The sequence below is a fragment of the Pomacea canaliculata genome, linkage group LG7, assembly GCF_003073045.1.
Source record: "Pomacea canaliculata isolate SZHN2017 linkage group LG7, ASM307304v1, whole genome shotgun sequence".
Lineage (NCBI taxonomy): Eukaryota > Metazoa > Mollusca > Gastropoda > Architaenioglossa > Ampullariidae > Pomacea > Pomacea canaliculata.
The window spans coordinates 27,263,945-27,291,540 of record NC_037596.1 but is presented as its reverse complement, the minus strand read 5'-3'; the positions used below and the strand labels follow the sequence as shown (position 1 = coordinate 27,291,540).

Sequence of the window (27,596 nt, the reverse complement as noted above, 5' to 3'; positions counted from 1 at the left end):
TCCTGAATGGCTATTCTTAACTCCCTGACAATACTGTCTGTCATGCTAACCGTTATGTAACGACTCAATCTTTACATTTCTTACATCACTTCATCCATTGCTTTACTTTTTACTCTTGTACCTCATCTTTATGTTGTTCAGTATGTACCTCACTGTCCACTTGCTGTTCTCTTTCTTTTATTATTAATGGTCTGCGCAGAGAGTGCGATCTATCTTGTTCATGAAGCTGCGTATTATAAATTTACATTATTTTTATTAAGGACACCTATCATTTTTGCATTACTCAAAATAAACAGGTGTAGCAGTCACATGCAATATACTGGTGATGCATCAGTTTATGCTTTCAATCCAGAAATCCCATTTATTAACATTCTCTGCTGGGACATGTACTCCAAGGATTGGGATTGGGGATGACATGGAATTGTAGAGACTAGTCAAAATGGTTCAGTGTCAGTGAACATCTTGGCAAGTGAATCCAACCACAATGGTTTGTCAGGGTCTCCATCTGTCTCTTCAGATGGTCATAAGTAACTACTGTTTCCTTGCCTGCTTCTTTGAATGCTGGCATGTTTATCACAAATGAAACTTGCTTCTTAACTAGCCAGTGCGATAGAAAATGCCTGAGCATATCATGCATAAATGCCCAATACATAGGCACTGCATGGTTATGATAATGTATACCAATTCAATCCATATAGTGCTAGGTAATAATGGTAAATGCTATTGTCTCATACTACTACGCACAATCAGTCTCACAATCTTTATCCAAATAAAATCTTTTTGCAATTCCTTTATTTACTTCTCAATTCAGCTACTTCAGTTCCTTTGCCATGATATAGCCTTAGTTGCTGGCATGGCATAAAACACCAAAAAACAAAAAAAAAAAAACAATACTTCAGTTCCTCGTGATAGTACTATCGTGATAGTTCATGGAGTAGTTAAATAGTCCAGGAAAGCTGGATGTCTATTGTATGAACATTTCCAGACTACATGGCAAAATACATTTTAAAAAAAACAGCTGCAGAAACCATCTGCAACATCAGGGATTGGTAGACACTGACCACTGGACAATCAGAAGTGGCAGACCCACCTGAAACACAGGAAAGTATGGTTAACAGTCTAGCTCTCTCATTCAGTCGGTGGCAAAGAAAACAAACTCTGTTCTCATGGCCGAGTGTATCGGCCTTTCAATTAACACCTGTACCTGTGAATTGGTGCCTGCGGCGCCCCCCCCCCCAAATTTCGTAAGCGGCCTCGATTCCCAGGCTCAGCTACCACTAAGGGAGATAACCTCCTTACCCCTATTGTCCATTCACGGCCTGGTATCGCCTCAGGGTACCAACTGCCCCTCTTTAAAGTTTCTATTACTAGTTCGGCCTGTTTTCTGGGTTAGGATTAGGGTTAGCTAAACAGTAACAGTACAAGCATGATACTAATTTCCATGTGCCACATCTATATTTCCACGTAAAGAGTAAACTTAGATTTAACATAAAGAAAGGTAAAGACATACAGGTGCGTATGGAATATTGACTATGTCTGTCGACAGATGGTACACTCAAACCTCTTGGGTAACTTGGCTTTATCAGGTAGCTTCATACACCGGCAATGATACCATTTCTCACAGATGTCACAGGAGATCATTGGCAGCTGTGGGTAGTTGGGCTGTAGACAGATACAAAACACTTCTTCCTGCATCTGCCCATGCAATTCTTTACCATTGGTGTCTCTTTGACAAGGCAGTACTGGAAATGGCGTCATCATTCTGGCTGATAAACAGCTGGATAAATGGATCCACATGTATTTTTCGATCTCTTGACTTCCATCTTTTATGCTGCTGAAACAAATACTTCAGAACTTCCACTGAAGTTTGTTAGTAACGTTGAATCACAATGGTAAGTAATTAACTAATCATGGGCAAGAGTTAAATAAAAAGTAAAATATACCAGCACCTACAACACTGTTACACAAATGAAAATCTACAGCAACAAAGCTATTAAGAAAAACGGTGCTGATGAATTACATAAACAGCTAAAGCAGGATCAAACTTAAAATCTTAAACGAAAAGGCTATAAATAAGAAATCACATATAACCTGTAAAGTAAATCGACGAAAAGTGAGACTTGACAAGGTGTAGGAAACCACAGATCTACACCACAGGTGTGACTGAAATGATAGGCAATTTATCACAAGTGGTAAGAAGCAGATAAAGCACAAATGTAAAAATAAAACTACCTTCATTTCATGCTGTGGGCAAGTTGTGAACACTGCAAGTTTGCAGATCAGATGTGGTTATCAACATGTATATATTCACTGAAAGATCTACCTCCAGGTCAGTGTTAATTTGTAAAAATTGCCACAAACAGAAAAACCAATCTAATGTCAAGTATTGAGCAAAAATTAAAATTGTTAATAATAATTATACAAGCCTATTAGGGGATCAGCTCTCCACATTTTCAGATTGGATTTGTTGTGCTTGTTGTACATATTGTACTAATCTACAATTTTTTTCTGATATCATTAGAATTGTGTTTTACTTGCCTGTGGCTTTTTTCCTCTGCTAATATCAACTCTCTCATTGTTGTTAATCCTCTCTGGCTAATGCCATCACAATTTCTTCATTTTTACTAGTCATTCCTGCGATAGTCTTTACATCAATGCCAAACAGTCATGTGTTTCAACATTTTACTGTAATTTCTGCTTTGTGATCATCTGGACATATTCCTGACGATTTGATCAACCTGTTTGATTACTGATACATTCTGCTCCAGTCCAATGGCTGTCTCATTGGATATTTTCCTGCAGAAGAACGACCTGGTTTTTCCATTAACCTCACAGATCCACAGGAATTTTCTCAGTAGTGTTTTTTGTTTTGTAATGCAGGGAAAGCCTGGCTTTGGCGGGGATACTGAGCTATAAAAGCCCACATCATTATTATTATTAATGATGATGATCCAGGTGTGCTAGTCACAGAATCATGGTTATAGCAAGAAATCAAAAGGAAAACATTGAGGGAAATTGTTACAGCTGTATGTACATGTGCTGGGATATCAGATTGCCCTCTCCCACCTAAAATTAGTACTAATACCAAGCTAAAATGTTATACATCGAGAAGCTATATACTCTGTACATAACTGGAATTTTTATAAAGATAGAAGACTGTGCATTCAAAAAAAAAAATACATGATCAATGAGCTCAAAAAAAGTATGCACCATTGCCATTTTTAGTATGGTCCAGATTTTTTTTACATGCAGGCTACAAAGGGCTCTTAGCCACAGAAGCACAATTTCATGCAATGGATAAGACTGATATAATTGGTAGGAAACCACAGATCTACACCACAGGTGTGACTGAAATGATAGGCAATTTATCACAAGTGGTAAGAAGGGTTCCCAGTCACTTAATCCCCAGACACTTCATCCCCGACACTTAATCCCCGACACTTAATCCCCTAGACTTTTAATCCCTAAGCACTTCATCCCCAGACACTTAATCCCTAAACTAAATCCTTAACTATAAAAATTATGAAGTCAGCGAAAAATTTAATTGAAATTCAAATAATTCAAATTCAAACCATGCTATTAACTTCAACGTCATTTGAACATCTACAACGTTAGTTAAAGTTCATATAAGTTAGTAAATTTAATGTTCTTCAACAATATGATATGAAAATTGTTCTTGAGTGTTCGCGAGGTAATTGCTGTTAATCAATATGAAAGTAAGCTAATGATCGGAGGTACAGAAGACGATCCATTGACTCATATCTCTCTACAATGTTGCCAGGAGTAAATGTGTGGGGATGACGTATTCTAATTCAATGCTTTGACAGAAGCATTACATAATGCTTTATAAAGGATTAAGTGCCTGGGGATTAAGTGTCGGGGATGAAGTGTCTGGGGATTAAAAGTCTAGGGGATTAAGTGTCGGGGATGAAGTGTCGGGGATGAAGTGTCTGGGGATTAAGTGACCGGACACCGGTAAGAAGCAGATAGACCACAAATGTAAAAATAAAACTACCTTCATTTCATGCTGTGGGCAAGTTGTGAACACTGTAAGTTTGCAGATCAGATGTGGTTATCAACAGGTATATATTCAATGAAAGCAGTCTGGAATCTGATTATATTATTTAATGCTACACAAACATGCCAGATACATATTCACTTTACTTTCTAGGTGAATATTTGTATCTGATAATCTTAGTGATCAAAAGTCACATGACAAATGAAAAAAAAAACCTATAAACCAATGAACCAGACCTAAATATACAAGGTTTCTTCTTGAGTGTTCTGATAAATGTAAAAATAAAACTACCTTCATTTCATGTTGTGTGCAAGTTGTGAACACTGCAAGTTTACAGATCTGACATGGTTATCAACATGCATATCTTCACTGAAGGCATTCTGGAATATGATTATACTATTCAATGCTACACAGCCATGCACATTCATTTTACTTCCCAGATGAATATTCGTATCTGATAAACGTCTTTGATATCTCTAATGATTGATCACAAATATTCACTAGGCATTCATTTCTGAGAGAAATAGCAGGAAAGATTTTAGAGAGAAGCTGCAAAATGGTAAGCACTAAAATTTCTCTAATCTTCCTGATATTGGAGGCAAAGGCTGTCTTCCAGGTGATGGAGCAGGCAGATCTATAGCTGAATTACGCTCAATAGAGGTGAGTTTGCTAGGCACTGGTAACGGCCTTAGTTGTCTATGACTTATTGCATATGAAGCAGACTCCCGGATGTGTGTATTCCCTGGGCTTTGGGTTTTAGAAAAGAAACAATGAAGCATATTTACTGCAGTGCTGTAATCATTTTCAAATAATTTATTTACCATCAGGATGCTCACATTGGGCTGATAATTTCAAAGAACAGTTAAACTTACCCTCTAACCCCAAGAGCAAAATCCTTGTTCGAACAAATTCTACATTATCTGCTTTTGATCAAGAATTTGGTAAATGCACATCCATGCTCCGGGATGGTGATAAATCTTAGTGTGATTTTTAATGCACCACTCAAACTAGATGATCAAATTAATATAGCAAGTCAATTTTCCCAAAGCCTTGCAAATTTGTCTTTATTTTCTACCATGAAACTCATGTCTGCAATTGTGCTGTCCCAGACTACTGGACCATTCCCCGTTTTCGGAGCTTCAGCAAGCTTCAAATAGCCCACATCCATGCTGTCCGCATTATCATACATCAGCACAAATTCAATCCTGTGACACAACTCATTTGTGAACTGCATCGCTTGCTGTCCATGCTTGCACTGACCACAAGATGGCCTCAATCTACTAGTATTGTCTTTATGGCCTTGGTCCAGGATATCTGAGATTTTAACACCTATCAGCCCACTCAGCCTCTCTGATTTGCTCATATCCTGCATGTGCCACATTTCACATAGGTTAAGTTTGGCCCCTGCTCTTTCTTTTCTGGCCCCAGAGGCTGGAATGCATTTCCACATCATTTTGCACATGTAGCGCATTTGATGCTTTCATGTCTGGCCTTAAAAACAACCTTTTCTGGGAAATGGTGAGAGGCTTTCTCTTTTCATACTTCCACGCCTATGTGCATGTGCGCTGTGTATGTGTGTGGGTGAGTCAGATACAGTTAAGCCAGTTGTTTATGTCAAAGGACAATGTACTTGCTGCTGGAAGGAAAATGCACTACAGAAATGTTCCAACTGATGGCCAGTTGGTTGGCAGCGCAGGTCTGAAGCTCTGATTGGTGCACAGAGGGGACGGAGGAGGCTGGGTTCGGAGGAGGCTGAACCCAGCCTCCTGCTAGGCAGACCCCAGCAACACAATCGGCACTGTTCTTCAAGATGTTCCACCCCTTGTAGCGACATCATGACCGATCATATTGTGACTTTGGAGATTCAGTGGGAGAAATTTTGTCAGACAGAGTTACTTTGCCTGTTCTAAAACAAACACCCTGGCTATTTTAGTCGTAGTGTCTTCATTGATTTCAGCGAAACAGCCATGTTAAAATGTGCCTCTGGGGTTTGTGCAACTCTGATTCTGGGTACCATGAAAGACTTGAGAATGGACGAGAAATTCATCCAAGGTGATATCGTGACAGGGAGGAATGTCTTAAATGGATAACACTCTGCTATCAACCTTGTGGGCAGTTTAGCCTACAACATTCGGTCAACAACTACATCCTTTACGAAAAAAATGACAAGACAAAAAAAAAAAAAAAAAACAGGCAGTGCTTGACATGTAATTTTTTGTTTTAAAATGTTGAATGTGAGATATAGCGATCAAGGCACGTGTTTGTTGTTACTATGTGGTTAGGTACAAGGTTTTAAAAGAATTGTGTAAATTTGGTCTACTAATTTAACCAATTTGTCTCATCAAATGCTCCTTCAATTACACCGACATGCAATTATTTCCATTTCTTTAGAACGGACTTGAACAGCAACACCTGGACTATATAGATGAAGTTTGTTCCTGAAATATCTCATACTGCTTTCAAGCATGCAACGGAAAACAACACATAATGCTAGAGTTTGCCAGCCTTGAATACATATTCCTAACCCTTAATGCACAATGAGCCATGATCGTGGCTTTGCCGGGGAAGCACCAGGAAGGCGACTTTCATAACTTTTATAGCAAAGTATGAGTCTTGTCCTTTCCAAAATTGTGTAGGTTTCTTGATCTAATATTTACCTGAGAGCAGCAATAATAAAAAACAACTCCACCCACTGTTGTCTTCACAGTCTTCAGTTATTAGTCGTTCTTTGTGACACATATTTTTATGCCATGTTAAGAGGGTTAAGGAACTGCCAAGCTACGTGTGTTGCAGGACTTCACAAAGTCATATGGCTCAAGTTTTATACTGCATTAATATTGAGATATACCTGCCATACAGTTTCAAACTGCACACTAGAGGTCACCAGTTTAAGCTTTGTTGCTGTCTCCATTGCTTTGTTTTCATTTCTTTGCAAGCTCCTGTCCTGACTATTTCTCTAAATGTGTCTTCCCCTACATCCCAGCCAGATGTCAAGACTCTTTATCTGATGATGATATCCTATTACTCTCAACAGAACAACAACATGCAGTCAGAAGAGTTTAAGTTACTGTGCAGCAAAACAATGGAACTCATTCCCCTTCCACGTCTGCTGTTGAATCTTTTAAATATGACCTGAAAACACACCTCTTCCTTGAGCATTATTCCTCACAGAAGTCTACGGCAGTGGTTCTCAAAGTGTGGTCCGCGGGCATAAGTCAGGTGGTCCGCGACTGACAGTCGTCATATGTCAGCAAAGTGATGCATTCCTCGCATTAACATTTTAATTACAAATAACGAGGTATACGTAGTTTTGTGTCAACATATTACTATACTACTGTCACAAAAGGTCATTTAGTTTTCAATTGTAACGAAACAAATGCGGCAATTTAAATTTGAAATTTATAGTACAGAGTAATTTTTAGGTCTTGGTGGTCTGCCATATTTTTTACCTAAGTAAAGTGGTCCGCGGTCCGAAATACTTTGAGAACCACTGGTCTACGGTACACAATGCCACTCCTTTTTCAACCCCCCCTTACCTTTCATTTATTGCTACTTCCCTACTTGTCCTCTGGTAAATCATGACACTCTTTCTTGTTACCTGATTCTTCTTTGCATTTTCTATATTTGTCTTTTATTATTCATCAGTACTGTCGTTCATCCTTCCATTCCTTTGTTGTCCATGTATTTGTTCTTGTCTCAAGAGCTAAGAGCACACTCATTATGAGCATGAGTATGCACTATATAAATCATGCATTGATTATAGTGTTATTAACCATGATATTGCCACTGCAACAGTAATGGAGACAGCAAAGCAGATATCTACATGAAAAGACAAATAGATAGCAGAAAGAAGAGGTCAACAGCTTCAAGTACCTGCATCAAGCATACAAAGATGTCAACTGAATGACAGTAATTTGTATTATGGCTTAACAGCAAAAGCAGCAATAAAAACCAGGCTGTACAGAATTTGGCACAGCAATACCATCAGGTTTCCCACAAAATATTGACTGGACAAAACTTTTATAGTTCCCATCCTGCTTGATAGATCTGAGATGTTAATTCTGCTTGATTATATGGAAAAAGGAATCCAAACATTTAAAATCAAGTGCCAGGCAAAACTGGTCTGAATTTCCTCATGAAACATAAGATGAACAAATTTGAATGCCTACCACCAGACTAATGTCATCAGCAAAGTGCAGATTACATACATTACAACCCACCAATGGACACGAAGGTGTGATGATCATGGTGGGTTTCCTGCATGATGCTCTCGATGGTGATGCTGAACAGTACAAGTGATGAGGGTATCCTTCATGGACACGCATTGCTGTCCAAATAAGTGCTCTAACTGGTTGTTGACTAGTACTGCGCTCAGTGAGATCTTGTGTAAATTGTTTTGATAACTTGAATAACGTCATCTTCAATGCTCAATTTTGAAATCATATGCAATAGCCTCTTGTACCACACTCTATCGAATGTCTTTCTAAAGTCAATGATATGGAAAAGATCGCACTGGTATTGTAAGTGTTTTTCTAAATGTTCTGAAGATTTGTTTCAACTACTGCCTGGTCCTAAGCCAGCCTGATCTGCTCATTGGTATTGTTGATGCCAATCTGGATTACTTTTGGCATTACTTTTCTTAGATAGTTTATTAGGCTGATGGGTTTGTAGATGAGGCACTGTTTACTGTTTCTTCTGTCTGGAATGGGTATGACTAATGAGTGCACCCGTTCTCTGGGTCATTGTGATCCCAGATTCTTTGGTAGAGCATTAATAGCCTTTATAGTTTCATGCTCACCCTGTTTCAGTGGTTCAGCTGGAATGTTGCCAATGCCAGGTGACATTCCTCCCTTCAAATAACATTATACAGCTATCTTGGCCTCTTTCCATACAACTGCTAGGTCTGCAGTTGGTTCTAGTCTAGTTGTTTTGGAGGATATTGGCATTGTTGTTCACAATATTATGCCAATAGTAAAATTGTATAAGCTAGTCTTGTTCGGCCATATCACCCAGCACAGCACTTTGTCTCTATCTAGGACAGCGGAAAAAACTGGCTGGCTAAAACGAATGGACTGGCCATAAGACTTAATTATTGCCATCTATGACAGGCCTCTGACGAACCTGGATCTCCCCTAAGACTAGAATGGCAAACTAACAAAGCTGGTTATCTCGTTCTAGTCAAGGGAATGCTGAAATATGCTTCATGTCTAGAAGTGTGCAAATACTTTTTTGAAATTTAGGTTGTCAATCTCTGGAACAGCCCGACTAAGGTGACAATCCAACCGATGGAGGTGAGGGATGTTTTGGAGAGAAGTCGGGTGTGAAGGTCGGGTGATGAAGGCAGGAGGACAGAACTTGAGGGACAGAGCAGAGGTGGGAGCTAGGACTCATCCAAAGCACAAGTGTGTGATGTGGATGTTTCGCCTTAGCCAGAACTATCGACTGGCATTAAAGTCAAAAGGACTTGAAACCCATGCCAGTGTTGTGTTTGTTCTTGTGGTGAGATCAGGAAAGCAAGCCCAATCTACTCTGTTACATCTGTACAACATGTTGAGTTTGTCTATGGTGAGATTGTGTTGTCTCCTAAGCTACATGGATATTGCTGACCGATTATAGATGTGAAAGAACATTGAGCTTGCTGCCAGCAGGGAAGTGCTACTATTATTGTTACTACGATAAAACGTGTGTGTGTATGTTTTGGTGAGGCGCTTTGAGCCTACCTTCGAGGTTGGGTAAAGTGCTCTCTTAATCAAGGTTGTTTATATTTTTCTATGCACTGTGTCTGCATGTTTCTATGTAAGCCGAACATTTGAGGTTAAAATGGTGTCCTTGCGTGCCTATATGTATACTAAGTGATTTGAGTCTGGCTGATGCTGGAGAAAGGCGATATATACATGTTCTTCTTATTATTATAATTATTATGATAATCTTTAAACTATTAGATTCAAGGGAAGGGGAACTAAATAAAAGGCATTCAAACAGAAATGGTGAAAAGTAGGATAATGACCCATTAGAAAAGCTCAAATATTGCTAGAAGACACAAATCAATGGTCATAATCTTTGAATAGCCTTAGCATTTTAAACAATACTACTGTACTTTTAAAAACATACATACCTGGCACAACAAGCTTCCAATTTTACTTTCTCACAAGGGAACCACCCAATCTGTAAATTGTAAAAAAACATCTTTCAATGAACACACAAGCACAAACAATGGATATAGGAGATTAGCTAATCCTGATTCATAAGTTTGCTATTGTTCCCTACTGACTGTTCTGTGCCACTATTAACAAGGCTTTCTGACAAGAAAAACATAGAGATTTGATATGAGAGAGAAAAGCTTACAGTCAAAGATGACCCCGAGAAATTTTATTTCCTGGACTACTCTAAGTACTGTGCTATTGACAGAAATAGATGGGTTTGGAAACATGCCTTGCAGCTTGCAAAAGTGGATGCATACTGACTTTGTAGAAGAAAATTTGAAGCCATTTTCGGTCACCCACCTTGGTATAGCATTTACTCATAGCTGAAGCTGGCTTTTGAGGCATGCATGGTAGGGACTGGCCTCGAATACAGAGAGCAAAGTCATCTACATATACTGAGACCTCCAAACCTGGACAGACAGATTTCAAGAATGAATCTATTTTGATGTTGAAAGGAGTTGGAGAAAGAATACTGCCCTGAGGGATGCCCATTTCCTGTTCCTGAGGATCAGACAGGATAGACCCTACTCAAACTTGAAAGAGGCAGTGCGAAAGAAGTCTTTATGAAGAGGGGCATACAACACCGGAAGCCAAGGGAGTGAAGATCTAACAGAATACCTTGTTTCCAGGTAGTGTTGTACGCCTTCTGCAAATAAAAAAACACCCCTAAAACATATTCTTTGCCGGCGAACACATCCCTGACAAAAGTTTCAAAATGGTACTGCGGCATTTTCTGAAGCCACACTGCAGGCTGGAGAGGAGACCTTGAGACTCGAAATGCCAGGTGAGCAGGGCATTCACCATGCATTCTAGAGTTTTGCACAGACAACTAATAAGAGTGATAGGACAGTAAGAGATCCTTGCCAGGTTTTGGGATGGGCACCATGACAGCCACAAACTCAAATAAAAAAAGATGTTTAGAAGGAGAAGGAGAGAGCAGCTGATAAGAAATGTTGTCTGGGCCTTGCGCAGAGTCCTTGCACTTCTGAGAGAGAGAAGGGTAGATTGTACTTTTTTGGAGTTATTGAAAGAAAAGTCACAGCCAGAAGATTTCTGAACAGATTTCAGGCGTTGGAATTCTGTAGAGTAGTGAGAAGAGGAGTTATGAAATACTGGTCTTCTCTTGCAAAATCATGATACTCTCAGTCCTTGTTACTTGGTTCCTCTTGGCATTTTCTGTATTTGTTATTTTTTATTCATCATCATTACTGTGTTTGTCCTTCCACCATTCACATGTTATTTGTTTGTTCTTTTGTCCCTCTTATGTTGTCCTTGTTCTTAAGCACTATGGGCATGCTCCTTACAAGTTTGAGTTTGCGCTACACAAATCTATTATTTACAAATCTATTACAAATTTATTATTTTATAAGAAAGGGAGCTGGTCGTGGGAATGCAGGGGATGTGGTTGTCACTGTTGTGGTAGTGTCCCAGTCAAATCAGCCAGCCTATCAGGGAGGATGGAGTCCCTAGATATTGAAGTGCATGTTAATTTTATGTATCCATATGCTTCAATGACATTATGACATTACGGCTTTAATTTTTTTCTCTCTGAATACTCATATCTAAAGACTTTTATGTTTTCAAAGGCCTTGGTCTAATCATGTGAAAATAATATTTGCATTGTGTTAAGCCCTTGATATTAAAAAAAAAAAAAACCTGTTGCCTGATTCAACTGAACAATATGGCAGTCTCCAAATTTTCAAAGGTGTTTATATACAATTTACAGAAGCATAATAATAATCCATTAATGAATAGTTAAAAGTTTTAAATGCAATCATTATGCTCTTAAAATTCTGTCTTAATGAAGATTAGATCAAGGTGAAGACTAACTCGGTTTTCCAATTTTCCTTGCCATACTGTCTCCTTCTGCTGTATGATCAAAATTCTGTCATTACCTCTGAAAGTAAGCTCATCATTCTGTTTCCAGCCACAGCTTGCCTTCACTTTGCAAGCAGAGTGCAATCTGATTACAGACTAAACCATTTGGTGGGTGTCCAATTGGCATGCTTGATTTCTTGTCAGGATGGAGGGTATTGGCTATAGTCAGCCTACAGCTCTGTGAAAACTCTAGAAGTCTTTAGGCTGGTTTCTCCTAGGTCAAATCTGCATACTAAATAAAGGTAAACCCAATGCTCAGTCAAATGCAATGGGGTGAACTGATTACAACCCTGCTACTGCAGGTCATAATTTAATAAACACATTTAACAAGAAATTATTTAAATCTTCTTCTCCTACCACTGACCTGACTATGTGTCTCTCGTTTCCAGAGTGATCCTCTATACTCCAAAATTGTAATGAAATCTTTAACCTCCAGTATTTCTTTGCAGCCATTCCAATCTTCTATTGCCATTGCCCTGGATCAGAAATTTTCCACAAGTATTTTTCTATGTTATACCACAGTAGAAGATAAAATTGCTTTCAGGCAGGGAATCTATCAACCAGTTTTAATGGATTAAACAATATGGATTGTTAGGGCCTCATTCACAATCAAATGAGGAGACCCTCTTTTAAAATTGTCTTATATATATATATCTTTTGATCCGATATCTAGATTTTAAAACCCCGTGGAAAACATGCTATTCTTGTTGACAGCTTTAAACTTTACATTTGTATATGTAAACTGTGGCTAAGAAAATTATTAAATTCAACAGCAGATTAAAGGCAATTCCTTCTCACACACAAAATATTATTATCAACCCTTCAGAGAAAAACAAATTTACAACCATGTATACCCTTCTCACTCTCCACCAACACTCCCTGCTGACTTATCCTAAAAGCAAACTCCTTGCCACAGGACCAAAACCAATAAGAAAGTCAGCATTATAATTACAAAATAAGCGGAAAGGCCTCTAAATCAGTGTGCATATGTAACATACTTGTTGGAATAATGAGACGATATAATCTTATTAGAAACTATCTTAACCTGTATATAAATAGTGTAATTTTTAAAGTTAAACTGTATGTGTGTGTATATATATATAACTGGCTAGATAAGATTTCAACATTTCAATATGTGTTTTCAACAGATTTATTATGCATGTAATGCCAGTTTTTGGTTTCACACTGCCTGTACTAACCAATTTTAAGTTTCTTCTGATACTGTTTTACATCTAAACTGCCAATAGCAATATGTTAGCCATTACTAAACTGGTTAATGTCTGTTTCCAAGTATCACCATGCCAAATGAAACAAACAAACAAAAAAAAACATTTTAGATTATGAAAAATAATTAGTTCCTAACATGACATCAAAATTTAGCAACAGAGTGAATCTAATCACCAGTAATTACCAGATGACTTAAATATAGGGAAACATGTTTTTAGTATGCTTTTGAAAGATCTGGATGGTCAGTCTCAAAATTTTTTCTGAAAAACCACCAAATTTGACCTCAATGGAGAATTTTTGAAAATATAGAATACAAAAGACTTTATAATTCAATAATCATCATTTTACAATTATCAGAGCCCTGAGGCGACCTAAAGTCACCAACTGTATCTTACTGTTGCTGGGAGTATATACATATAGTGCAAAAAAAGAGAGAAATTATTTTAACATGTATATGTACTTAAATGTATATTACAAGCATATGAGCACTACCTGGAATTGCCCTTATGGATTAATAAAACTGTATTACATGAGTAAAGACCACAATTTTTCTAAAGCTATGGTCCAGTTAACTGAAAAGTAAAAGTGGTCTAAAGCTAATTTTTGGATAGTGTTAATGGTTGTGCAACTGGCATGATATTAACAAGAGGAAGTACTATTTTTCAAAGTATTAGTTGGCAGTTCCAGGTGACTGTATAAGCTAGATTAATGGTAAGACATTGCAATGTAACAGGTAGACAGAAGAAATATGTGCCTACTTTTCTGCTTAATTTAAGTCATTTGTTATGAAGTATCATTAAGTGAAGTTGTAGCAATTCAATGTCTCAATTAAAGTACCATAATATACATGTACTAAAAAAATAACCAAAAAACCCCAAATCCAGCAAAAGATGGAATTATCAGTTTTACAGAGAGGACAAAAGAAAATCCAGATCACACCCCCCACCCCACAAAAAATGCAAATACATAGTACCTAAAATGTTTTGAACAAGGTGTAGAATTTTAAAACACCAAAAAATTAGAAAAAGAAATAATCAATACCTAGGAAGAAAATCTGTATCATTATGCACAAAAATTAGTTAACAGTATGACATAAATAGTAAGGCTACTAGTAAGCAAACAGCTAATGAGCTTTTTTTGTTTCATGCATTTATAATTTTTCACTGGCTAAATTACTTCTGCATAGGTTGAAAAAAATATTTATTAAATTATTGTCACCTTTTCAACTATTGATTAGTTTGCTTCACAGTGTTTATATAGCCTATTTACATTGGCTGCTCTTTTTAAACAACTTTCTTGTAGTTGACAAAGCCTTATAAGGTTTTTATGTATGTGTATAATGTTGAAACACACTATCTACTGTAGTATCCTAGAGAAAAGACTATTAATAGATAGTTTAGACGAAGGATCTTGACCCTGTCTGGGTAAAAAAATACAGAAGGCAGAAGCCAATATACTAGGGAGTCAGATCGAGATTGGACAGCATATACAGGCCTGACGAGAGGGGGGTACAGGGGGGTCTAGTGTACCCGGGCCCGCGGCTGTCAAGGGGGCCCGGCCTTGGTCAGTGGATTTTTTTTTCTTCTTTTCCTTTTCTTTTTCTTTTAAAGAAAGGTCTAAGGACAAGAACACCAAGCATTACACATGCAGAAGTTGAGTTTCAAGTCTGTAGAATACAATTTCGGGTGCTGGGGCCTGTCGTGAGAAGAGTAGTCAGCGGTTATCATATTCTCGCTGGACAAGCCAAGAGGCGACGGCCGCTGGACACCAAAGATTTTATCGCGTGTGAACCGCCCTGAAGAACGTTGGTGCCATGATTGCTGGCTACAGGTGCCACTACGGGGGAAGGGTGGGTGGAGGAGGGGGCGGGCCCTGCAAGCAAATCGGACTTAACAGTGGAGATCAGGCAGGTATGTTACTGATGTGTGCACTCTGTGAACCGACATGGTGGGGGCCCGCCCCTGGCGCTGCAGCCTGTAAGCGAGAGACATCAAGGCTGCTTTTTTTCGTAGTTACTAAGCAACACTGAGACTTTTTTTTAACCGTATCTCCATCACCAAACAAACAACTACATTAGTCTACACAGTAGATCCTTGATACAATGAGACTATTTTATCCTGTAATACTATCGCATCCAGCAAAATAGAACACATTATTGCAAAACATTTTAAAAAACTGCCGTCCCGCAAATATTAGGGTTTATAAATTGATCACGGTGGTGTCGCGGGAAGTTTGGAGCTGGAGGAGGATGATAAAGAGGAGGCTAGCATGAGAAAGGTAATTTAAGTGTAGAGACAGTGTTCGCACGGTGGGTGGATGGCCCGGATAGAGGTAGGGAGGAGAGTTATGTCACCGGGAGGACTCTGACTACTGTAACTAAAGGTCTGGGACGATCGCACGACCTCCGGCGATGTACCAGCATCGCCCTGTAACAACACATCGGCCTCCGACTTCTTTGCTCTTTGCCGACAAAGCCCCCGGTAAAAAGGAGATACTATCTACCCACCATCCGTCCCCAAAGCCACCTCGGAATCTTTCTTATTTGTGCGCTAGTTGTCTTCAAGGAAGCTGTCATATATGATGCTGTATACAGTCAAATCTCGCTACTATGTCACCTACCGGGACCGAGCAAAGTGGCATAGTAGCGAGGGTTCGTAAAAACGGCTTTATTTTGCTCAAGTTACTTGTCAGTCCTATGCTCTCAAGAATCGTCGGCTGGCGCTAGCTGTCTCCTCTCATTCTCCCCCTCACCTCTTCATCCTCCACCCCTCCCAACCACATCCGCGCACCTGCATCCTGTCGCTAGTCGACCCCCTCACATCTTCCCTGCAACACGTGGCTGTCACCCGGCCAGCGACCACCCAACCCCCACATTGCCAGCCTCCACCCTCCCTGTGTGCGTGCTATGTTCCATCCCCCTAACTGCGATGTCCACACTACCTGTTACGAAATTGAGTATTCTTAGTTTGACGGGGCCTTGGCGGAAGTGGCGATGTCAAGGTCAGGGCGTACTGCGTCTTAATTTTTTATATATTTTTTTATATTTTTTTTTATTTTGTATTTTTAGCATTTTAGAAGGGATCTATAAAAAGCTGGGGTAGACCTAGGTGGTCGTTATTCGATTTTTCTGAGTTTTTAGTAGTACTCTGTGTTAGTAGACTGTGTGGCAGTCCGCTGATTATGTGATTATAACGTTGAGTTGTTGAACATTGAAATAATACTGAGAAATATTACAGTGTGAGCCGCTGTATACATGTTCTATCCTCTGTTCAACGGATGACTGAAGTGACTTTGTACAGGAAAGTGTGACACCGCAGATTTTCAGATCTTTAAACGAGCCAAGTTACCGCTACAGTCGTAACACTACCATACAGTATAATAATCGAGTTTATTGGCAAATAGCATTTGACAAGGCAGGAACATCAGTGTCAATGAGAGTGACTAGCGTCTCAAATTGACTGACAATAATGAAGTTTGTGAGAAAAGCTCATAAAGTTTTTAGTCAGCAGGTAAAATGACAATATTAGTACTGTATAACTTTGTTCTATGAACTATTACGATTCAGCTAAAATATGCTAAACATTTCTATTTTTCTGTCATTTTTACAAAACATTCTAATCTCCTTAAATATTAAAAGTATTAACACTTACTAGCTAACTAGTCTTTAAAACAGTTGCTTTGTCTTCTAAAACTCAGGTATTTTAACGGCTAGTGACTGATGGGGGTTGAAGTCGACCGAGTTTATGCTTCGTAAAAAGTTGGATGAATTCAAAATTTCTGCTTTAAAGAGTCTGAAGGCGACAGTTCAGTTAAGATATTTGTTTACGTGTAACAGCATGCGTGTGTGTAGTTATTGTGTGTGTGTGTGTGCGCGCGCGCGCGTGCGGTTTTGCTAAAGGAATAATATAGGAAGGGATTTCGATAGGTGCTGCGTGTTTGTTATGTAAGTTGATAAAAATGATAACTGATGTGCTCTGCTGTTCGTCGCAGCAAACACTTTTTTAATGAGGTATTAACGACACTCGATGAAGACTTGTTAGGCATTTACTTCTTCGGTTCTTCCTCTTTACACGTAGAAGTATATAAATCACTTACATAGAGAACATTTCCTTGCACGTCAGTGAGCTTAGTACAAAAGCGCAGCACTTAGAACAAAAGGCGATGTGATACATCTAGCCGTTGTTCTAATCTGTCGAGGTTTTGACATCGCTGCTGACGTAACAGTCCTTACTAAGGGGGGGGGGGTCTGTGGAGCGAGGTGCTACAAGTCTGATCCTTTAACATCATTTTTCCTCATTTACTAACCACTCGCATGTAAACAACTTTATGTTCAAGTAGTGATGTAGATCCTAGTGTCCTAATGTTTGCAGTCTATATTTCGTTACTGAATGAAGTGTAGATATTGAGATTCGAATTGTAAACATACATTATATACTGGGAAAATAATTTACGATTACAAGTACAAGGGGCCCGGAGAGGTCGTCTGTCCCGGGGCCCGGGCTGGCTCTCGGCGGCCCTGAGCATATAGACTTGTTGAGCAGACCATGAGACTATTTGTGTAAATACATGTATATACGTTCAATCTGAGTTGAGCATTGAGCAAGAGAGAGAAAATGTAATATACACCTGTATAGTTGAAAATAAAACTGAAATATAAAAGCTTACCACTTATGATGATGCTTACCTGAAAAAAAAAAAGTCAAGACATATTTAGCACAGAAAAGAAAAGCTACCTAAAAATAGCAAACACCTCTTTTACTGTAAATTATCGAAGACAAATGCATTCTTATGAGTATAAGAATTCAAACACCCAGGCTGTTTATTTACTGTAATTAAGAAGAAACCAGGAAATCTTTAAACATTCATCTGTTCATCTTTATGTTAGGCAATGATGAAATCCGCTATTGACAAAGTGAGACTCATCTTTACCACCTTCCACCCGTTTATGTACGCTCTCTCATCTTGCAACAATTTTTCTTATTGTCTATACCGTTTAATCAATTTCTCCTTAGGCTTCGTATAGAAAATTCATTGCTATCTAATAAATTTTATTAACACTGCAACTATAAATACACCACCTTACCAAATAATTTGGAAAAATAAAATACTTACGCCTAACTACTATGATGATGATGATTATTATTATTATCAATAGAATGATAATAATAATCAGAAGAATACACCACCACTCTGAAAAAACATTATTTGTAAAAGTAACAGTGAACACTTATAGAGCACTAATCCCTGAAATCAGGTTCAAAACATTTTACATACCTGCGCACGCGAACACACACACAATTATGGTGGAAGAAACCAGAGCTTGTCCTGTAAGCCTCTAATAAAAATTTCAAAACATCAAGAATCTCAAATATCTCTTTTCCATCAGTTAAAAAGATAACTCATTTTATATGTTTTATCTGATTCTCTGACAACATAATTTTCAACAGTTAATTTTGCTTAACAAAACAAAAATACCATCACACTAAAAAGTGTAATTGAAAATATTTAAAGCTACCCATCTTTAAAGAAAAAAAAGTAGCTTACCTGGCTGGCTACTGGACGTGCTTCCTGAGGAAAAAAGTCAAAAACATGAACATTTCAATACACACAATTTGTTTTGCCCACTCCTCAATTCTTCATCCAAGCATTAGTTTTTGTCATGGTATCATTTGGTTGCTGATGCTTCTTTCTTGTATGGTTGACTGTTGGTTTGTAGTCTTTCATATGCAGCACACTGACCTTCCCATCCACACAGCAAAATGTGATTTATCATTTTTAAATTCTTTTCTACAGCTGCAGCTGTGGAAAAATGCTTTATTTGTTTACTTTTCAGAAGCATAGATGTGCAGTATTCAAAATCCTTAGAAAACATGGACTGACAGCACAGGGAAGTGAGATAAATAGGATACTATATATTCACAAGTTGTAAATATTCAATAGCTTAGTACCCATTTCCTAATAAGTGGATCAGTTAAGGGGAGGTTTGCTGCATCACATCGGTATTGAATCAGCACACCTCCAACCACCTCTATCCACCACAACCCTCAAAAAAAAAAAAAAAAAACTAATGGGAAATGAGAAATTAGTAAATTCACACACAAATACCAAGTACAGATACATCTTCACAATTCTAATGATAAGCAGTAATTTTTCAACCAATGTTAAAACTTGTCATCTCTCCACAGAGGTAAAATGACTGGTGAAAGGTACAATGACCTTCCCATAACCTGGATATACTATTTTGTTAAGAGATTATGCAACAAAGTTTTAAAAGAAATTTTATATTTGATGGATATTATAATCAGAAGATCACTGTTCCTATTGGTGACAATGAGGATAAAGATGATGAAGATGCTGAAAAACATGTTCCATACTGCTCAGTAATACCAAACATTTTGTTTTTGAGATTAAAAATTATTGCATGCTTAAACTTTTAGAAGTTTCTTAAACTTATTACATTCATGTCTACAAATTTTCAAACACACACAAACATTCACATTCAGGCCATCTTTGCAGATACAACTGTTTTCTATTCCTCCCTTTCTTTTACCCATTTGTACACAGTGCAGAAGTGAGCCTTATATCTTTTGCTTCTGCAGCTGTTCCAAGCTTACTATTATTGAATGGGTTCCCAGTCACTTAATCCCCAGACACTTCATCCCCGACACTTCATCCCCTAGACTTTTAATCCCTAAGCACTTAATCCCCAGACACTTAATCCCTAAACTAAATCCTTAACTATAAAAATTATGAAGTCAGCGAAAAATTTAATTGAAATTCAAATAATTCAAATTCAAATCATGCTATTAACTTCAACGTCATTTGAACATCTACAACATTAGTTAAAGTTCATATAAGCTAGTAAATTTAATGTTCTTCAACAATATGATATGAAAATTGTTCTTGAGTGTTCGCGAGGTAATTGCTGTTAATCAATATGAAAGGTAAGCTAATGATCGGAGGTACAGAAGACGATCCATTGACTCATATCTCTCTACAATGTTGCTAATTCTCCTGGCTAACTCAGCGTATTTCCTCTTTGCACGCTTCTCTGTGCCGGCGCATGATTGTAGAACAGACGCCTTGTGTAGCTGACAATCCTTACGTAGACCTTCAAGGAATGTCCACATCGTTGGGTGATGACAGGAGAAGAGAGATTGAAGGGCGTGATGCCAACCCTCCACAGAGTTGTTTGTTCGTGCAACACCGCCGATGACGTCAGGTATTTGTTCCAAGTGTCTGGAGGGAATAAAGCTGAAGCTGTTTCTGAGTCTCTCACGATGTCGGTTAAGAGTCCTGTTTATAGTACTTTTACTTGGTAGAGTCATGAGAACAGATGGAGGTAAGTTGACACTTACTGCAGCTTGACAAGCCCCCGCCGTTGTTGTTGATTCAGTCATCTTCTCCTTCATTTTCCCCACTGCATTCTTTGCCATCGCCTTCTCTTTGTTGCACTCATGATTGTGAGCAGATAACTGCTTGATGATTTCATTTTCAGCTATCACTAACGTGACCGGACACTTCAGTGATTGATGCTTGGTACATCTCCAGTTCATGTTTCCGTTTAGCGCCTTCTTCTTGAGCCAGAATTCATATCCATCATGAACTAGTATAGATCTACCTTTACCACTTATTATGAACTCCAGAGGCATTTCTCTTACGGTTATATTTCAAGCTCACAGAACTGTCGTTCAACGAAGAATAAAAATATCTTACTTACTCAACACTTTTATAGAGGCATTAAACAATGCTTTATAGAAGAATCAGCGATTAGAAATCACACATCACACATTGCTCTATACAGTGTGGGGATGACGTATTCTAATTCAATGCTTTGACAGAAGCATTACATAATGCTTTATAAAGGATTAAGTGTCTGGGGATGAAGTGTCGGGGATTAAGTGCTTGGGGATTAAAAGTCTAGGGGATGAAGTGTCGGGGATGAAGTGTCTGGGGATTAAGTGACTGGACACCTATTGAATGGGCATAGATGAGTCAACCTATGGTTTGTCAGTGTTTTCAAATACAGAAGTGATCAAAAGTCAGGTTGGTTGTTGGGAGTTTTACACCATGCCAGCAACCAATACTATGTCAAGGCAAGAGATAAGAGAGAAAGGGTCAAAGAAAGACCCCAGGTAAGACAATAACAACAGCACAGACAATATAACACAAACAAAACGGAAAGACAATATAAAAGGGTAAGTAACGTTAAAAAATGTGTTGTGGCCAAAAAAAGGCTGTAAATAAAATCAAAAACAAAGTCAACAGTAATTAACTACCATCTTAAAAAAAAAATCAATAGCTGCCTGTGGAATGGACTTAAACAAGCCAAACACAGAGTCAGCTGTTTAAAAAAAAAATTGCTGGCAGACACTCTGGATGGCAGAACAAGTGATTAAAACATGTAACACAGTAAAGTGTCCTTGGCACTAGGGACATATTGATGGGAATTCAGCTCGTAAAAGGTAAGAATGCATGGCACAGTCATGTCCCATTATAAGTCTACTGAGGACTACCTTTTCCCATCACACAGAATGGCCTGAAGGTGGACGTTTCACCATCTTATGACTTTCATTTTGCTTATATTTTTGTGATTTAAAATTTTCTACCTTTTTTAAATATTACTAGTATGGAAAAGACAGTGCTTCTCATCACATAAAATGTTCAAGAGAAGTGTGAATAAAGCAAAGAAAATCTGCCAATGGATCAGTCTGAAAATGGTATCATTTCCTAAGATATTTTCTAATAAATCAGTCATGTAATGCTTATATTTTTCCATTACTTGTCATTAGAAAGACTATTTTTACAAGTGTAAAAGCACAGCACAAATAACTAAAATGTGCTGTTTCCTGATGTCAAGATCCATATCATCATGTTACTGACACATGTAAATTTGTGACAATGACAATGATCAACTTTATTTGTCCCAGTGGGAAATTTGAAAATGGGAAGGTGGTCTGGTTACAAGGAAAATGTTAGAAATAAAAGTAAGAATAAAGTTTGTTGCAAGATGCAGCGTTAAAAGATGATAATAGGAATGAAAAAAGAAGGCAAGTGACAATGATATATCTATACAATATGAAACAAACAACAAAGTTACATCAAGAATAATCATGTGCACACCTAAACCACACACACACCACTGATACTTCATCTGAGGTTGAGCAGCTGGACCGCAGATGGCACAAATGATATCATGTGCATATTACTTTTACATATTGGCATGGAATAGCATTTACCTGAGCTTAATAATACAAATTCTCTCGTTAGTACATGTTCAGGCATTGACAGAATACGTGAAGCTTTCCTTACTGTTTGTTGATCACAGAAAGAAGTTAAATCCCTCTGTTTGATACCAAGTATTTTAGAACAGATGTGGACAATACTTTTCAGCCTATTCCTATTATGGATAGAGAGATTGCGAAATCAGCATACAAATGAAAAGGATAAAAGATTCTCAATAAACGACTGGTAGAAATGGCCTAAGATTGTTTGACTAACTGAAAAACTATTGAGCTTACGCAGAAGGTATATTCTTTGTTAGACAGGTGTAACAATGTGTTCGGTGTTTAAATTCTATTTTTCTGTGACTGGTCAACAAAACCCCAACAACTTTAGGTGTGGGTCTGAAAATTTTGCAGTTTTTATATGGGAAGCACTGGAAAAGACATGAAAAGACATATATATTGCATGAACAAAATGGGAAAAACCAACACAGAGTAGTGGCATGAGCCACGACAAAACTGGGAAGTATTATTCATCATTTATAATTGTTAACATATTATAATTAATCCTTATACAGAACAGGTTATCTTCACAGTTTAAGAAACCAGAAACCCATTAATAACACAGGAGAAAACATTAAACAGACTCAGTTGAGAATTTTCTTGATTAGACAGTCTTTCCAGAAATTAAAGGAAAGATCTGCAGGAAAGAAATGAAGACATACATGCCATTATTCACGCAATCTGATAAGCTCAAGTGCACCTTACTAAGTGCATGTCCAAAACTAAAAGCTTGCCCCATCTGTAAGGTTAAAAATAATACCTTCTGATGTTGATCTGATGACTGTTGTTGTTACTGCTGTAAGATCATATATATAGATTGTAAAGTGAAATGATACATGGCATAAACAGATACGAGAAACTACAAGAACTAGAAGCTGAACTCTATGCATAGTTGGAAAAATGACCTATTAGTAAGAATATGACTCATCAGGAAATCTCCTAAACAAATTGATCTCTTCATTAACTTTACTAATTGTGGTTAATTATATGTGTTAGATACATGCTTGACATAGCCAAATAAAAATGTGTGTACGTGTATTTAAGCACACACACAATCTTCAAACCTGTATTCATAAATACAATTGTCAAAACCCATGCATACACTTATATTCTTTTCTCTCTATTCATCACTTAAACTATGTGGTTAAATCAGTAAGTTTTTAAGATTAACTACAGTTCATCAGCATTCACATTTGCAATGGTCCCACTTGGACAGAAGTCCCTTAGTCCAATATGGCCTTTTCAATCAACTAGCCATCTTCATTCAATGCTTTTTTAGATATGACTGATTATAAACCAAATTTTCTAAACTAAAACAAAAGTTAAAACTTGCAAATATTTGCAAAGCAGGGTGACTTGAAATTAACACCAACCGAAAAGCTCGTTATACAAAGGAAAATAAATCTGCTTCACAGGACAATTGCTGATAAACAATTTACTTTTAAAATAAGAGTGTACACATGCATTTGGGTTTATAAAAACAACATAAAAAAGAAAGAAGAAGAGAAGATATCAGTTAAATTAATCTTGAGAGGGAACATCAGATCAGAATTTATGCGGCTGAACATCCAGTGCATTGACAGAATCTTTTTTCAAGATAAGAAATGTTCACAAGATGCTTCTGAAAAACCGGAAGAAAGGGAGGTGCTGCAGGGGGCATGAAAGGATAGTCAAGTCTGCCTTCAACAGATTCTGTCCACCCTTTGGTACATGCTATTAGACAGATAAAATGATATAAACATCAAAAAAATGATGACTGCCACAGGTTATCTTATGTCATTATGTACTTTCCCATTAAAATATAGCGATAATGTGGGGCTGACAACAGAAAAGTTGACATCTGAAACAATGTTTTCATGTGGCTGCCAATATGTAGTTGAACAATTGTTTAAAAACCAGAAATTGTTTTCCATAAAGACAGATCCCAATAACTCCCTTTTGGGATAGCTTGACATCTCACCCCTTTAGGTCATCAGCCTGTGAGTCCTGATGCAAAATCTGAAAGCCTTTGAGAAAAAAAAAAAAAAAACAAACGATGGAAGGTAGGAGAAGAGTCTGGTGTAAAGCTACAATAGGAGAGAAATTAGTTGCAAAACACCTGTTAGGTTAGTGTGGTTTAACGCCATGCCAGCAACATAGCAAGATCTTTGTGCTTTATGCCGTGCCAGCAACTATGGCTATATCAAGGTGAAATAAAATTATATTCTATACCTAAATCTAAGATATTTAAAACTGTATCCCCTATAACAAAAACCAGCACAAGGTTGGTTGTGTTTTACACCATGCCAGCAACTAGGCTATATCACAGCGACATAAAGAATCTTATTTTGAAAAGTTTAGGGGCAAAAACCCTGTAGTGATATAAACACAAAATCTTAATCAATAAAAGCCAGCACAAGAAGCAGGAAGAATGTTAAAAAAATGAGTAAAGTGTATAAAATAAGGTTGTGGCCCAAGAGGCAAACAACAAAACAAAACCCAAAACCCAAACTATCAGAACATAAAAAGCTTTAGTCTTATTACAGAGCCCTATCCTTCTTAAAAAAGTAAAAATATCTGCCAATGGCACGAACTTAAGTGAGGCCAGACTAAAATGTTTCACCCTGGCCCTCCAGGTTAGGGGTTCTGCTTTATGCAAACAACCTACTCATGTTAAAAACAAAAGCTGTTACAGAAACTGCAACAGTACCACAACAAGGACCTGGTCGGGAAGATTCCTCTCTAGAAAAGCTTATGATATGTGCTGGTGAAAGCCTTAGGGAGGCCAGCTTGCCGACTTCTTTTCGTGACCCTATGCTCCGCGAGGAGTAACAAGGACTAAACTAACCAAAGTAATTAGAGATTGTAAAATTATAGGAAAGTAATTGCTGCCACACAGGTCGTCATGCACAACCCAGTTAAAATCTCATAACAGTGCTGGGCTGACAACTGCCAAATCAACTGCTGACATTGTGCTACTGTTTGGACGACAAAAGGTGTTAGAACCATCGTTTAAAAGGCAGAGATTGAGTTCCATAAAAAATGATCCCAACAACTCTCCCCTTGTGGACAAGGAATTGTCCAGAGTGCAGATATTCGATAGTAGAGGTTTGTTGAAATATTCTTAAACCCTTCTGCTGTTGTGAAAAGGGAGAAGGACGAGAGCAGATGGGCTGGCACTGCGCCCTCTACCATAAGAAAACAGAGCCAGGCCCCCTCAACATTCATTCTCTCTCTCAAACCTCATCCTCACAATCTGAAGATTCAGCATTTCTTACGCATTTTCCCAGGTTTGGTTTTTTTGGTGCCATGATATCAAGGATTCAGTTCGTTCCTTATACTCCCCACCTACCATGGAGTCCAACAAGGAGATGGAAACAAGTGCTTCCACTTAGGGCATTTCCAGCAAGGGATACATAAGAAATATACTCTGGCCTTCCTAGTATGAAGACCAGCCACAGCCTAGGAAAGATAGGACAATACACGACCAGCTGGTTGATTGGTGTGGGCCACACCAACCTCCCATCTAGGAGAAGTCCGGGCCAAAGAGGTGTGTTGTTAAGATGGGCCACAACCTCAACCTCCAGGATATCCCATCATTCGCCGACACTGGTCACTCCTCATGGCAAATGCAAGGGGCTTGAAGAAGGCCACAGACAAAAAAATGACATCCAATGAAAGGCATGGTAGGAAAACAGAAGACAAGAGAAAGACCAGTGTACATGTACATAGAAGATAGGAAAGATAAAACTGTAGTTAGGAAAGATAAAATTGTACGTAGTATGACAGCAAGATGTTTGTTTACAAGAATACAGATGAAAGGGCCAGGTAAGGGACAAAAAAGAAAAGCACAAAAAAAAAGGATGAGCCAGCTTAGTCACCCAGCCAGAGAGAGTATGCCTGCCAACAGTTCAATGCCGTTGGCAAAGTAGAGGTTACTGAAGGCCTCCCTTTGATGGACGTGGAGGTGTGATGGTCCTGGAGTGTATCCCGCATGATCTTCGTCAAGTAGATGTTAAGCAGCACTGGGGACAAAGGGCTGCTGTTGAAGATCTTTTTCAGGCCATCTTATTCGCAGAATATGGCGTAGGCATCGGTTGGTAAAGATCTGGAGCTTGTTGTTGATAGTATTTGTCATTCTCCAGGTTTCAGAACCATACAGTAGGACTGCCTTCACATTGGTGTTGAAGATGCGGGTCTTACTGCAGAAGGATAATGCTTGGGAGTTCCAGATGGGGCGTAGGCTGTTAAAAGCATGCCAGGCCTTGTTGATGAGGCTTTTGATGTCATCTCCTCCACCTACCTTGTTGACAATGCTCCTCAGATATGTGAAGCCCTTTGTTTCCAGGATGTTCTCTCCTTGAAATCAGATTGGGAGTTCCTGCTTGGGAGTTGTTGATTCCCATCCCTTCAGTCTTCTCTGCTTCCTTGGCTAGCTTACTCAGCTTGGTTTGTGCATGTTGTTGCCGTCGAGATAGGAGACTAATGTCATCTGCAAAGTCAAGGTCCTCGAGCTGTTTGGTGAAGGTCCACTGGATACCGGTGTTGTTGTCTTGGGTTGTCTTGCGCAAAATCCAGTCTATGACCATCAGGAAGATTGTGGGTGATAATATGCAACCCTGTCTTACACTGGTCTTCATTACGAAAGGTTTAAAGACTTTGCCGTTGTGAATAACTTGGCAGGATGAGTCTTTGTACAACGCCTGAATGATGTTTATGAGCTTAGGTGGAATGCCGTAGTGGATTATCAAACATTCCACAACTGTTCAGATATTCAGAAATGTTATTAAAAGAAAATGAAGAGATATATGTGCATCACTGGCATTTTCATTGATAAAAACATGATATCCTTTGCAAACAATGTAATGTACTATAAAAAGTGACAAAATGCCCTATACCTGTTGTTTTAGTGGTTGTTGCTGCAGTGGTTGTTTCTGAAAAAGAAGGTTATTGGAGGTTACTGTCAATCATATGAACAAAAACAGAAGCAGATTAAGTAGACAT

The 27,596-nt window shown here is 38.3% G+C and overlaps 1 protein-coding gene across 16 annotated transcripts in view; it reads right to left on the bottom strand.

The window, feature by feature from the left end:
- Positions 1-511: 511 nt before the first annotated feature.
- LOC112568902 overlaps positions 512-27,596 on the bottom strand; it is a 39,114-nt gene continuing 12,029 nt past the window's right edge. Inside the window, exons 3-12 of one of the 16 annotated variants that reach the window (XR_003100243.1) lie at positions 27,491-27,526; positions 23,374-23,409; positions 18,871-18,894; positions 18,439-18,516; positions 17,992-18,010; positions 12,464-12,575; positions 10,134-10,183; positions 2,092-2,163; positions 1,562-1,662; positions 757-1,090 (exon numbers count right to left, since the gene is read on the bottom strand). Coding sequence is in view for 8 of the 16 variants with exons in the window: in XM_025246445.1 (XP_025102230.1) it covers positions 1,531-1,831; positions 2,092-2,163; positions 10,134-10,183; positions 12,464-12,575; positions 17,992-18,010; positions 18,439-18,516; positions 18,871-18,894; positions 23,374-23,409; positions 27,491-27,526 (728 nt within the window). In the remaining 8 variants the exon portion in view is untranslated. Of the gene's footprint in view, positions 2,797-3,904; positions 4,766-10,133; positions 10,184-12,463; positions 12,576-17,991; positions 18,011-18,438; positions 18,517-18,870; positions 18,895-23,373; positions 23,410-27,490; positions 27,527-27,596 lie in introns of those variants that run through there. The other 15 variants (XM_025246446.1, XR_003100239.1, XR_003100244.1 and 12 more) reach the window with 15 other exon arrangements.